This window comes from Capra hircus, chromosome 4 (genome assembly GCF_001704415.2).
Source record: "Capra hircus breed San Clemente chromosome 4, ASM170441v1, whole genome shotgun sequence".
In the NCBI taxonomy this organism is placed as follows: Eukaryota; Metazoa; Chordata; class Mammalia; order Artiodactyla; family Bovidae; genus Capra; species Capra hircus.
In genome coordinates, this window is record NC_030811.1 from 49,192,203 (window position 1) to 49,206,169 (window position 13,967).

Below are 13,967 nucleotides of genomic sequence, written 5' to 3' on the forward strand. Positions count from 1 at the left end.
TCCATAACATGCTGGATTGAACAGAGGGGGCTTCTTGGGGGCTGTCTGGAGCTCCAGCTGCCCCCCTCAGGTTCTTGTCCCAGTGGTGGGGGAACCTACATTTGCAGTATATCTTGGAAATGTTCAGACTAAAAATAATGGCAACTTTTGCCAAAGTTTCCAGGCTTCTTTGGGTCCTGGGGTATTTGTTTATTTCCAACCCCATCACTTTAGTGAATCTTGTGTGTTTCTCCCTCAAGAGTCTCAGCTAGAGTCTTGCTCTGTCCCATCAGCAACCACATATGCCCATTAACCTGGAAACACAATGACAGGGGCAGCCTTTTTCCATGTTATTTATTCAGTCAACTAGCTACACATGAGGGAAAAGCAAATTAGTCCAAGCTTTTGGGGGAGGCCTGGGCAGATGGGTGGAAGGCTGGAATTTTAAACAGAAAATAATCTTATAAACAGTTAGATGAAAGATTTACAAAATCCATTAAAAAAAATAGTATCCTCTGAGGGTAAGAGACAAAGATAAAATCATCACAAATAAATTAACAACCTCTGATCATTGCATTCCTCAAAACCAAAGTTCCTGAAAATGGTTTGCATTTCAGACTGCTGCAATTTGCAGATACTTATATGGTCTATATTTCCAAAAAAGAAAAATGGAGACAAACACCAAGCAACAGATTAATACAATGTAGGGAAAATTGAGCACATGAAAATAGCTATCATTTGGTAGCAAAAATAGAGTTATGCCAATGTTAATATCAAAATTAAAGACATTTAAATAAATTATGTCAATACAACTGCTTATTGCTCCTATTCATAACTAAATGGTCTGAGGAAATTCTATGATAGCTGGAAGGCATAATATAACTTACAGAATAAGTATTAGACTTTTAACAAGGCTCAACAACCAAACAGAACCTTTATCATTTTTCTTTTAGTGTTGCCATTATTAATGGTAGGACAAGGTCACTCGTCATAAATCTGGAAAGCACAGGACAGTGCTTGAAGCCCAAGTCAATGATTTACTGGAAGTAATTAAAAATAGTATGTGAGAAAAGCAGCAGCCCAAATGAAGTAAATATTTTTCTTAATAAATGGTTTGTCTGTTTTACTCTCCCACAGAGTCCATAGGAAGCACATGAGGCCATGGGGGCTGTCTGGGCCTTCTGTGGGGATAATGACAGTTGTCCTAAGGTGAACTCCATCTGTTTAGTTAATACCAGAACCAGCCTGGCTTCTAGGAGGTGAATGGCATGGAGAAAGAATCTGCACTGAGACTTTGATTATTACATTTGACTCCAGGAAATACCATCGTAGGCTTTGGGACCTGGGGAGGGAGAGATCTGCCTCAGGAGTCTACACAGGAGACTGTGGCCCCTTCCTGAAAAGCACCTCTCGCAGTTTGGGACGACCAGCAGCACCACATTACCTGTGGTGTAATGTGGGAAACCGGACTGCACACGGTCCCGTTTCCAAGAACAGCTGTGCGGTTCACCATACATTTGGGATGGGGCGACCAGGAATAAACAAGAGGTTACAACGAGTACCTTCAGTGATGAAGTGACTGGCATTATGTAATTGGGAGATTCAAAATCCGAAGAGTCAGTTCTGCCTCAGTTCTCAAAACAATGCCATGTTTCTGCTTCCTTCATCTTAAGAATATAAAATGTTTGAGATACAAACTAGTTTGAGAAGGTGCTTTTGAGAGTAGAGACTGAAGGAAAAAAGAAGCTGTTTCCGCCTCAAGAGAATTTGAGGATTATAATAGGATGTATCACCAAGCCATTTAAATGTCAGAAAAACCCTTTATAGAGGTGGGTACTAATAGGTTTTAAAATTGGCATACATATTCAAATTCATCCACACTCCCACTTCAAATGACTACAAAGGTGATGTTTGGTCCCTTGATCCTTGTGATTATAAAATGAAACATAAGATCAATAGAAATAGCAACTAGGACAATTAAAGACTTGCCAAAGACCTCAAGACAAAGCTACATCCACTCAGGCTGCAAGTTTTGTTCTTGTTTTGAGCCACCCTCTGCCACAGTCAGTATTACTCAAGTTCTACATTTACCTACACAATGTGAAAATGAGATTTGTTTTCCCCTGGAGTACCCTTAAAATCCACAGGCCTCTTCTTCCTGTCTGTGAGCAGAATGCAGATACAAGCTTGAAAAGAAAAGAACAAAGCCCATACCAAAGGATTTGATCATTTTCATTAGAAATGGAAATGATATTCTCACTGTGTTCATCTTGACGTCTTGATAAAATGGAATGGATGAAAGCAATATTTAATGAATCACATATTATTTTAAAATGCTAGTCACTTGCAGACTCCACAAGGCTACCGATCCACTTCAACTCTATTTTGAAAATGGAACTCTAACTAGTTGTGTCACACTGAAAAACAGTGCATCCTTTTTTCGTTACTTATTTGATTTTTCACTCATAGCATTCTTTGATGTTATTTAAATATATAAAAATGTTTTCTGGAGAAATTTTTTTTTTACCACATCATTTTACTTGATATCCCATAGGACTGTTACGGACTTTAGAGGAAAATGCTTAAAACTCAAGCTTTGGTTTTACAGTAATATGGGCAGAAATTGTAACTGCTTTGATCACAGAATTCAACTAGTGCACATATTCTATTATTGTAATCAGCACTAACACATTTAAAAAGGCAAAGTTTCTCCTTTTGGTAGTTATAATCTGTATCATTCGAGACTGCTGCAAAACTCACAAATGAGTGATATGAGTTAAGAAGAAAGTGTAGGAAGGGGATAAGAAGACATTTAAAGCTTTATCAGAACACAGCACAAAGGAAAAACTCAATTCTCTACATTTTTCTATAAGGCAGATGGTCAAAATTTTTAATACAAGATCTAATATACATTGCTTATTAAGAGGTAGAAAATACCAAAACAGTATTTAAGGAAAATGTGTTGAGTTATTTAAAACAATCAGCTACTTTATTAAACTTCTGGAAAGTCAAACTGCCATGTGGAATGCCCTGTGTATTTTAACACTAAATTGCGTCATTCCACACTCAACAGAGATGTGGGCAAATAGTGGGGGGGGTTGGGGTAGAGTAGGAAGAGAAAACAGTTTTTTTAACTTGTAATGAATTTAACTCTAAGGAGAAATTTCCTACTGTCTGCCTGGGAATTCACTATGATATTTAATAAATAGGGATTTCTCAAATTATCAACACTTTCTCTGTATGATTTTGCACACAGACAATGAAACTTTAGGGAGGGATGACGTCAAATGTTTCCCTCTTCGAGAACGTACCGTACCCATCTTATACAAAAACATATCTCACTAATCTTATACCATTCTCTCCAGTCACTGAAATGCAAATACAAGTATTCTTCAGACTCCAGCACCAGCAGAATTGTTCTGTGTGAGCAATTTGAAAGCTGTCTGAGGCAAAAAGATACCTGAGCTACCGAAATAAACCTGGGTAGCTTATGCATGGGTGAGTAACCCTAGGTATTCTTTTTTCTTAATGCACCTGGGAGAGATGGATTTTCTTTACAACCTAATTTTGTAAGGCATAAATTTAATTAGAATTTTCCTAACCTTTGGAAAATTAGTGTTAAAGTTTCTTTTTTAACCCACACATTAACATTCAATCTTTTATTTTTATTAAATAGTTTATATACAAAAAGAAATATCAAGGTGTTCTACATTCATATAAACAATCATGATAACATTTGAAATTGTAAAGAAACCTACTGAAGAAAATATATACTTAAATACTTACAATGCTAAGCTAAGAAACACAAGTGATCATTTTAGATAATATTGTTTAAATATACAGACACAAGATGGTGGCTTCAGAAAGCAAATGTGGGAGGAGCACAAAGATGCCTTGTTCCTTCCTCTTTCACCACAAGACAGGATGGTCCAGTTTGGAAAAACCAAAATCTTTCCTAAGTTCCAAATAGGTGCCGTTGCTCACCCAAGAGTCATCAATGGATTTCCTGTGGAAGTGAAAGAATTTCTTGAAGGCTCTTGCCGAGATTGTCATAGCCTCTATTTCCCTTTTCAGTTCCTCTCTGCCCCGCCCAGCCCTCCACCCCTCCCCCGCTGCTGCCTGTCCGGATTATCATTTGCATCTGCACACCCTGCCCCTATGGCACAGAACTGGACTGTTCAGCTACTTCTGATTTCGGCTTCTCGAACTTAAGGGCTGTGAGAAATGGCATTTCTGAGACAAATGGGTGAGGGAAGAGTCTGTGGTACAGAAAATATGGCTGGGATGACAGTTACCACTTTGAGTATGACTATGTAAATGCTGCAAATTAATCAGGTTGTTCAAATCAAGTAATAAATTGACAGTGAAAAGGAAAGGAATTGGAAATCATCACAGTTTAGAGTTAACAGCCTTGGTTCACTATTTGACTAGATGTTCAGTTCAGTTCAATTGCTCAGTCGTGTCCAACCCTTTGCAACCCCATGGACTGCAGCATGCCAGGCCTCCCTGTCCATCACCAACTCCCAGAGCTTGCTCAAACTCATGTCCGTAGAGTCGATGATGCCATCTAACCATCTCATCCTCTGTCGTCCCCTTCTCCTCCTGCCTTCAATCCTTGCCCAACATCAGCGTCTCTTCTAATAAGGTAGTTCTTCACATCAGGTGGCCAAAGTATTGGAGTTTCAGTCTCAACATCAGTCCTTCCAAAGAATGTTCAGGACTGATCTCCTTTCAGATGGACTGGTTGGATCTCCTTGCAGTCCAAGGGACTTTCAACAGTCTTCTCCAACACCATGCTTCAAAAGCAACAATTCTTCTGCACTCAGCTTTCTTTATAGTCCAACTCTCACATCCATACATGACCACAGGAAAAACTATAACCTCGACTAGACGGACCTTTGTTGACAAAATAATGTCTCTGCCTTTTAATATTCTGTCTAGGTTGGTCATAACTTTTCTTCCAAGGAGCAAGTGTCTTAATTTCATGGCTGCAATCAGCATCTGCAGTGATTTTGAAGCCCAGAAAAATAAAGTCAGCTACTGTTTCCCATCTATTTGCCATGAAGTGATGGGACCGGATGCCATGATCTTAGTTTTCTGAATGTTGAGCTTTAAGCCAACTTTTTCACTCTCCTCTTTCCCTTTCATCAAGAAGCACTTTAGTTTTTCTTTACTTTCTGCCATAAGGGTGGTGTCATCTGCATTTCTGAGGTTATTGATATTTCTCCCAGCAATCTTGATTCCAGCTTGTGCTTGATCCAGACCAGCATTTCTCATGATGTAGTCTGCATATAAGTTAAATATGCAAGGTGACAATAGACAGCCTTGACGTACTCCTTTTTCTATTTGGAACCAGTCTGTTGTTCCATGTCTAGTTCTAACTGTTGCTTCCTGACCTGCATACAGATTTCTCAAGAGGCAGGTCAGGTGGTCTGGTATTCCCAACTCTTTAAGAACTTACTACAGTTCATTGTGATCCACACAGTTAAAGGCTTTGATATAGTCAACAAAGGAGAAGTAGATGTTTTTCTGGAATTCTCTTGCTTTCTCCACGATCCAATGGATGTTGGTGTTTTGATCCCTGGTTCCTCTGCCTTTTCTAAATCTAGCTTGAGCATCTGGAAGTTCTTGGTTCACATACTGCTAAAGTCTGGCTTGGAGAATTTTGAGAATTACTTTGCTAGTGTATGAGATGAATACAATTGTACAAATGCAATAGTTTGAACGTTCTTTGGCATTGCCTTTCTTTGGGATTGGAGTGAAAACTGACCTTTTCCAGTCCTGTGGCCACTGCTGAGTTTTCCACATTGGCTAACATATTGAGTGCAGCACTTTCACAGCATCATCTTTTAGGATTTGAAATAGTTCAACTGGAATTCCATCACCTCCGCTAGTTTTGTTCGTAGTGATGCTTTCTAAGGTCCATTTGACTTCTCATTCCAGGATATCTGGCTCTAAGCGAGTGATCACACCTTCATGGTTATCTGAGTCATGAAGATCTTTTTTTGTATAGGTCTTCTGAGTATTGTTGCCACCTCTTAATATATTCTGCTTCTGTTAGGTCCATATTGTTTTTGTCCTTTATTGGGCCTTTATCTTTGCATGAAATGTTCCCTTGGTGTCTCTAATTTTCTTGAAGAGATTTCTAGTCTTTCCCATTCTACTGTTTTCTTTGCACTGATTTCTTTTATTTCTTTGCCCTGACCACTGGGGAAGTCTCTCTTATCTCTTATTGCTATTCTTTGGAACTCTGCATTCAGATGGATATATATTTCCTTTTCTCCTTTGCCTTTTGCTTCTTTTTTTCCCTCAGATATTTGTAAGGCCTCCTCAGACAACCATTTTGCCTTTTTTGTATTTCTTTTTCTTGGGGATGGTCCTGATCACTGCCTCCTGTACAATGTCACAAACCTCTGCCCATAGTTCTTTAGACACTCTCTCAAATCTAATTCCTTTGACTCTATTTGTCACTTTCACTGTATAATCGTATAATACCAGATATTACATAGACCCAAATTCAAAAGGTTCAAAAGAGTGGAGAGCTGAATTTTTCCACCCTACTCCCAGCCTCCTGGTTCTCCTCAGAGACAATAAACTTAGCAGCTTCACTCTTCCAGAGAAATTCCATGTGTGTGAGCTTCCGTGCACGCACATGCGTGCTCCACTCCTTTCCTTTTTTTTGTACAGTGGTAGCCCTGGATGGTGTCCTACCCCTTAAGTTTTTGCATAACATATATACTTGTAATTCTTTTCCATTGTCAAAATAAGGTCAGCAAACTATAGCTTAATAGCCAAATCTAGCAGTTGGCTTATCTTTGCAATTCCATTTAATCGGAACATACCATGCCTGTTGATTCAAGTATTGACTATTGCTGCTTTTGCATTGCACAGCAGGGTTGAGTCATCACTACTGAGGCCTCACACCCTGCAAAGCTAATATTCACCATTTGTCTTCTGCAGGGAAAGTTTGGTTTCTCTGGCAAAAAGGAATTCCTCGTTTCCTTTTTAAACAGTTGCATGATATTCCATTGTGGGGATGGACCACAATTTAACAGGTACTTGACTGGTGGACACTGTGTTGTCAACCTCTAGCTATTATAAACAAAACATATGTTATTTTGTATGTGTGGGAGATTTATTGTATTAAAAATTCCTGTAAATTAAAACATCTGGGTTAAAGAGTATGTGCACTTGTAATGTTGTCACATGTTTTAGAAAAAGTGAGGAGTGCGTATTTATCCACATTCTTAGGAACACAGTTGTTTGTTTGTTTGTTTTTAATTTTGTATTGGGGTATAGCCAATTAACAATGTTGTGATAGTTTCAGGTGGACAGCTAATGGACTCAGGTGACTGAGTCCATTATACACCTATAATCGATTATAGGTGTATAATGGAGCCATATACATGTATCCATTTTCTCTCAAACTCCCCTCCCATCCAGGCTGCCACAAAACATTGAGCAGAGTTCCCTGTGTTATACAGTAGGTCCTTATTGGTTACCCATTTTAAATATATGTCGATCCCAAACTCCCTATCTCTTTCCCCCAGTCTTATCTGGGCAACCATAAGAGGAACATGGATTTTTATCACAATTGTTTCCCTATTCCAATCAAGGGATGTGTTTAAAATTAGTCAATCTGCATATCAGATATTTTTCTTTGAAACAAAGATGACTAATGCTGCCAGAGCTGTAGTTTCCACTTAGAATTTCCACTGACACTTTGGTGACTCCTTAGTGTCAACAGAAACATCTAAGTCCCCATACCCCTCCTGTTTGTCATTTCTGCCTGCTTCTAACTGGAACAGTTCCAGGACTGCTGCTGCTGAACAATTCCCACCTTTCCTCACATTGTCACCTGCCACATCCAATACTCTGATAATTTTACAGACAATCAAAAAGAAAAAAAGCTGCCACTGTGTTTGGTCCTTCTCTGTTCCAGACAGAATTCTTACATGGTTGAAGCGACAGCCTAGGTAACATATTATATTTTCATTTAAATGTTAGTTCATTTCCCATAGAGCTCCATAGACTGCATGAAGATTTTTCAGGTTTTCATATCAGGTCAAGTTGATCAATCTCCTTACCTAATTCTTGAGACAGTTTGGTTATTTAATGATCCTAAAAATGCTGTAACAAACCTCTTTAACAAATATTAGTAAAATCAATTGATCAGTCTGTTAAGTCTATCCATTTACCTATCCATTGCCTTTCTGAAAAAAATAATTTAAGGAAACTTGAGCCGGCCCCGCAGCCGCCTGCGCTTAGGGAGCCGGCCCGCAGCCGCCTTCACTTCATGGGAAATAGATGGGGAAACAGTAGAAACAGTGTCAGACTTTATTTTTGGGGGGCTCCAAAATCACTGCAGATGCTGACTGCAGCCATGAAATTAAAAGAAGCTTACTCCTTGGAAGAAAAGTTATGACCAACCTAGATAGTATATTCAAAAGCAGAGACATTACTTTACCGACTAAGGTCCATCTAGTCAAGGCTATGGTTTTTCCTGTGGTCACGTATGGATGTGAGAGATGGACTGTGAAGAAGGCTGAGCGCCAAAGAATTGATGCGTTTGAACTGTGGTGTTGGAGAAGACTCTTGAGGGTCCCTTGGACTGCCAGGAGATCCAACCAGTCCATTCTGAAGGAGATCAACCCTGGGATTTCTTTGGAAGGAATGATGCTAAAGCTGAAGCTCCAGTACTTTGGACACCTCATGTGAAGAATTGACTCATTGGAAAAGACTCTGATGCTGGGAGAGATTGGGGGCAGGAGGAGAAGGGGACGACCCAGGATGAGATGGCTGGATGGCATCACAGACTCGATGGACGTGAGTCTGAGTGAACTCCAGGAGATGGTGATGAACAGGGAGGCCTGGCGTGCTGCGATTCATGGAGTTGCAAAACGTCGGACACGACTGAGCGACTGAACTGAACTGATTCATTACATGTTTAAATGAAGCTGTGAATATTCCAGGATAAAACTCTACTATCCTGATCTTCAATCACTCATATCCTTAGTGTGTGATCAAAATCCACACCAACTTGAGGGCAAAGAGCATTATATTGGGGGGATAAAACATAATGTTGCTATTTTTTCGTTTTGGAAATACATTATTTTATTGCTGCAGCTGATAGATTAGTTGCTAAATCCTCCTAACAGTGTTTCTGTTGCCCATTAGAAAATCATAACAACAAAAAATTCAAGACTGAAATGAAAAATGAAAATGAAACCAAGACTGGGCGTAATAGGCAGGGCAGAAATGGCTGCCTTGCTATATGTGCTTGTTTTAATGTTGATATTTAAATAAATGAACAAATCAAAAAACCCCAGAACCATATTGAGCCCTAGCCTGTAGTCAAGAGGGCCAGACTCCTGTCTGGGACAGTCCACTGGGTCCTTCCGCAGATCACCTCAGTCCCCTGGTCCTTCACCTTTTCTCAGTTAAAATAAAAGAAGAGGTGAAGGGTGGATGATCTTGGATGTCCCTTCTAAACTTTCAGCCTATTTTTAATAAGAGCCTTCTAGCCAGTTATTTTTAAAATGATAGTAAATGTTCCAAATCTAAGCCCTAGTATATTGGAACTTCTGCAATTCAAGAATTAGTTCTTAGAATTTCTAGTTTGATGATGGTTAATTATCTCTATCACTGTATAGAATATACTTATGAGAAAGTGAAAGTCGCTCAGTCATGTCTGAGTCTTTGAGACCCCAAAGATTATACAGTCCATGGAATTCTCTAGGTCAGAAGAATTCTCTAGGTCGAGTGGATAGCTGTTCCTTCTCCAGGGGATCTTTCCAACCCAGGGGTCGAACCCAGATCTCCCGCATTGCAGGCGGATTCTTTACCAACTGAGCCACAAGGGAAGCCCACGAATACTGGAGTGGGTAGCCTATCCTTTCTCCAGGGGATCTTCCCAACCCAGGAGATTGAACTGAGGTCTCCTGCACTGCAGTGGATTCTTTACCAACTGAGCTATCAGGGAAGCCCTATACTCATGAGAGGGGATGCAGAGAAACCAATCTTAGATCCAGTCTGTACAAACTTGCCTGGTATTGGGAGCTGGGTTTGGTTGGTCTCTTTGCTTCTCCCATAAATTCTTACTGAGCACCTCTCTGCAAAGTCCTGTGGGAGGTGCTGAGAGGCATAGGGAAAGAGCAAGGGATGCAAAAAAAGCAGGACGACTGAGGGCGGAGGCAGTGTCCACACAAAGACCGGCCCTTGCAAAGGAGAGACGTCACCACTGTGAAGCAGGGAAACTGCTGAGAACACTCTCATGGGGAGGGGATACCCCATCCACTCTCCTCAGTCTAGAAGCAAGAGGTGTCGCCAGTACCTGCCATCAATAACCCATAGGAGCCCACCACTCACACACCTGAAAAACCTCGGCTGGTGCTCCACCTTATTTTCTTCTAAGACCCGCCGCCTTTCTCTCTGCAGCTGTTCAATCCTCTGCTTTTGTATTTCAGCTTCTTCTACGTTCCCTTCTTCTAGAAACCTGAGACATTAAGGGAAAAGATGAAGGAATACAAATGCCAAGGAAATGGAACCATCATTACTACCAGAACTGCACATGTGCAGACCAGATGTTCAGAATACCCTCCTATAAAATATCTCCCAACCCTTAAACATCACTTGGAAGTAGTGAGGGATGGCATTGTATTATGAACTGGTGATACAGACATGGTTCAAAAAATTATATCTATAAAAAGGAATTTGGGGCAAATCTCCCTCTCATTCCTGTCTTCAATTCTACCTGTTTCCTTCCTACCCCACCCACCATGGGTAACCTACCATGACTAGTTTCTTGTGCATCCTTCCAGAGATTTCTTATTCATATATAAACAAACATTAACATATATTTTCACCTCCCTTTTAGAATATAAATGGAAGAAGGCTACACATACTGTACATACTTTCTTGGTTTGGTTTCTTTTTTCTTGCATTGTTTTACTTAACAATATATCTTGGAGATCTTTCTTGGTAGTACACAGATCTCTTCATTTTTTAATAGATATATAATATTCAGTTATGTGGGTATACCTGAATTTATTTAACCAGTTCTCCATTGATAGACATTTGAGGTGGTCTCAATCTTTTTTACGCTATAATTAATGCTGCAGTGAAGGACTGTGTACAATTGCCATTTTGCACATGTGTTAGTTTATCTATAAGGAGATGATTCTAGAAATGGAATTGCTGGTAAAAAGGTGAGTTTGCAATATGTCTATTACTAACTGGCCTTTCCAGGGATTCTAGCAATTTACATTCCCACCAGCAGTGGTACTGGAATGCCTCTTCCCTGTACCCTCAGAGTGCATCAAACCTTTGAGTCTTTGCAATCTGATGGGTAAAGAAATGGTATAACAGCATGGTTTTTAAATTTTTGCATTTCTCTGAGCAAGAATGAGCATCATTTCGTTTTATAGTTAGGAGATATCTGCACTTCCTAGTCTGTAAAGTGTTCATTTTCCTATGTCTATTTTTTTTTCCCCCAAATGGATTGATCTTGATTTCTAGAACCAAATCATGAAGTAAGCTGCTCAGTCATAAATCTGTTGATTCTGGGTATACATTTTATTTATTTTACCATGAAGAAGGGTGCTGGGTTTTTTTAAATAAAGTGAAATGTTATCTTTTTTCCCCTTGGTTTTGAGTCTTAAAGAGATAGGCCTTAGGGGAGACATTATACTTTCCATTTCACAGAGTTGGAAACTGAGACTGAGAAAGGTTAAAAGCCTTAGCGTATGTCATACAGCTTGTCAGCCTCAAACGTAGGATCAGAAGTTAGATTTCAATGCACCAAAATAGTTTAAATTCAAGGGCCAAGGAAGTGAATGCTTTTATTCTTTCAAGTACAGAGTAAGTGTATTTTTTATTACTACATGTAATAAAACTCTTTAAAAAAAACTTTTAAAAAATGTATTTCAATAGAAATGGGAATCTACTGGTGAATAAAGGTCATGCCACGCACTGCTCTAAGCTGGGCTCTGCTCCTTCCACAAGGTTGCTTACAGTCTCCCTAGACTTCTACTCTTGACGACAGAATCTCTCTCTTTTAGGCTCCATCGGTGGCCCAGAAGATGTTACTAAGCCTTTTTATAAAGAGTTTCACACCTCTGGAGGATAAAGACCTGAAAAATATCCTTACCTTTGATCTGGCCTGAATCGAGTGTCGGTAGGTGGTAATAAAGACTTTAACAATGGATCCATTTCATTTAATTCTAGTGCAAACTGTGTGAAGCCATAATATTGCTCATAGCCTTTTGGCATGGGATCTAAAAGAAAGAGAGATTGTTCATCTCTAACTTGAATTGCATTCACATCACATCTTAATTCTTTCACCTTTTTCATCTCAGACCTGCTACAATTTTTCTCTCTCAGCTCTAAACTCTTCCATTTCTGTTAAAACATTCTGGCTTACAAAGAGGTTCTGAATTTTCCTCTATAAATTTTCTTTTCTGTAAGTTTCCTTCTGCCTACAAGGCTAAGGCCTTCTTTGTGCAATCCAAATTTGTTAAATATCAAAATGTTTCTATAGAATTTTAAGTTATAAAAAAATTTGTTACAAAAATAAGCATGCTGCAAAGAACTCCAGGTCCATTTTTACTAACAAGACTCTCACTCTAGATAATCCATGTTTCATTTAAGAGAGGTCAAATTCTTCGGAAACTGTCTAGTACCTGGAATAGTGCTGGATCCATAGCAAGAGGTCAATAAATGTTATACTTTACTTTCATCTCTGCTCCTCCTTTCCTCAATGCGGGGCCTCTCCAAATCTTACATATTTTAATTTTAAACCATCTCAGGAGAAGCCAGGAATAGAGATGGGATTATACCAGCAGAAACACTGTCAGCTGGAACCAAAGGGGACAGAGAAAATGGGACTAAATGAAGCAAGGCTGTTGGGCTATTGTTATTTTACAGATGGAACCAGAGAGCTGCCCAGCTGCAAACATGCACCACCTTCAAGCAAAGGGAGGAATGACTCTGAAGGTGATTCAGAGACATTAGGCTGTCCCTCCCTCCACAGGCCCAGACTACACAGGCCCAGGGCACAAGGCTGCTTCCGCTTCTCAAAGGGCTGGGCCACTATGCAGCTTCAACATGCCCAGCTGCCACTACCCAGAACCCTGGGGGTCTTGGGAGCTGGGCACTGTCCCAGTGCGCCCAGAGGGTGGGGCTTCAAGCCAAAGAGGAGGTTCCCCAGTATTAAGACCTAATGGCATTTGCCCTGCTAGGTCTTGGACTAACTTAAAACCCATCATCCCTTTCTTCTTTCTTCTATGCCCCTTTGGAACGGGAATGTCTATCCTATGCTCATCCTGTCACTGTATTTTGGAAGCATATTTTGGTTTCACAGGTTCATAGCTGGAGAGGATGAATCACACCTCCAATCTCACCCATGCCTGATTTAGATGATATTTAAATGAGCCTCTAGAGTTGATGCAGGAATGAGTTAAGATTTTGGGGGCTGTTGAGGTGGAAAACATACATTTTGCACCTAAGAAGGATATGATTTTGGGGGCCAGAATGTTAGACTTGATGTTTACGTTCTCTCAAAATTCATATGTTAAAGTGCCACCTCCAACATGGCTATATTTGGAAATGAGATCTCTAAGAAACTGATGAAGGTAAAATGAGGTCAGACAGGTGGGCCCTCACCTGCAGTCAAGCCACAAGACTCTGATCAGAGCCCAAATTTGCCTGTACCCAGCCTTCGGAACTGCGAGAAAATGAATTTCCACTGTTTAAACCACCCAGTCTGTGGTGTTTTGTTATAGCAGCCAAAGCAGGTTAATGCAGTCATGCGGCCCTAATTTTAATTCCAGCTAAGAAGCAAGCTAAATATACCTAAATTTATGTCTTGAAAATATAGACTAATCAAATATAGTCTACTCTGAGCCTTAGCTCTAGTTATCCACACATACAAATGCTTTCCGTGAACTTTTCTGCAGACCCATTTTTTGAGGCTTCAGAAGTCCATTTTG

The 13,967-nt window shown here is 39.9% G+C and overlaps 1 protein-coding gene across 6 annotated transcripts in view; it reads right to left on the reverse strand.

Annotated features, from left to right (window-relative positions):
* The window catches only part of OSBPL3 (oxysterol binding protein like 3), a 194,155-nt gene continuing 180,504 nt past the window's right edge, over positions 317 to 13,967 (reverse strand). For all 6 annotated transcript variants that reach the window (XM_018047074.1, XM_018047077.1, XM_018047075.1 and 3 more), the window contains 3 exons: positions 12,128 to 12,254; positions 10,352 to 10,474; positions 317 to 3,985 (listed from right to left, as the gene is read on the reverse strand). In XM_018047074.1, coding sequence (XP_017902563.1) covers positions 3,889 to 3,985; positions 10,352 to 10,474; positions 12,128 to 12,254 — 347 coding nt within the window. In that variant the 3' untranslated portion in view covers positions 317 to 3,888. The remainder of the gene's footprint in view (positions 3,986 to 10,351; positions 10,475 to 12,127; positions 12,255 to 13,967) is intronic.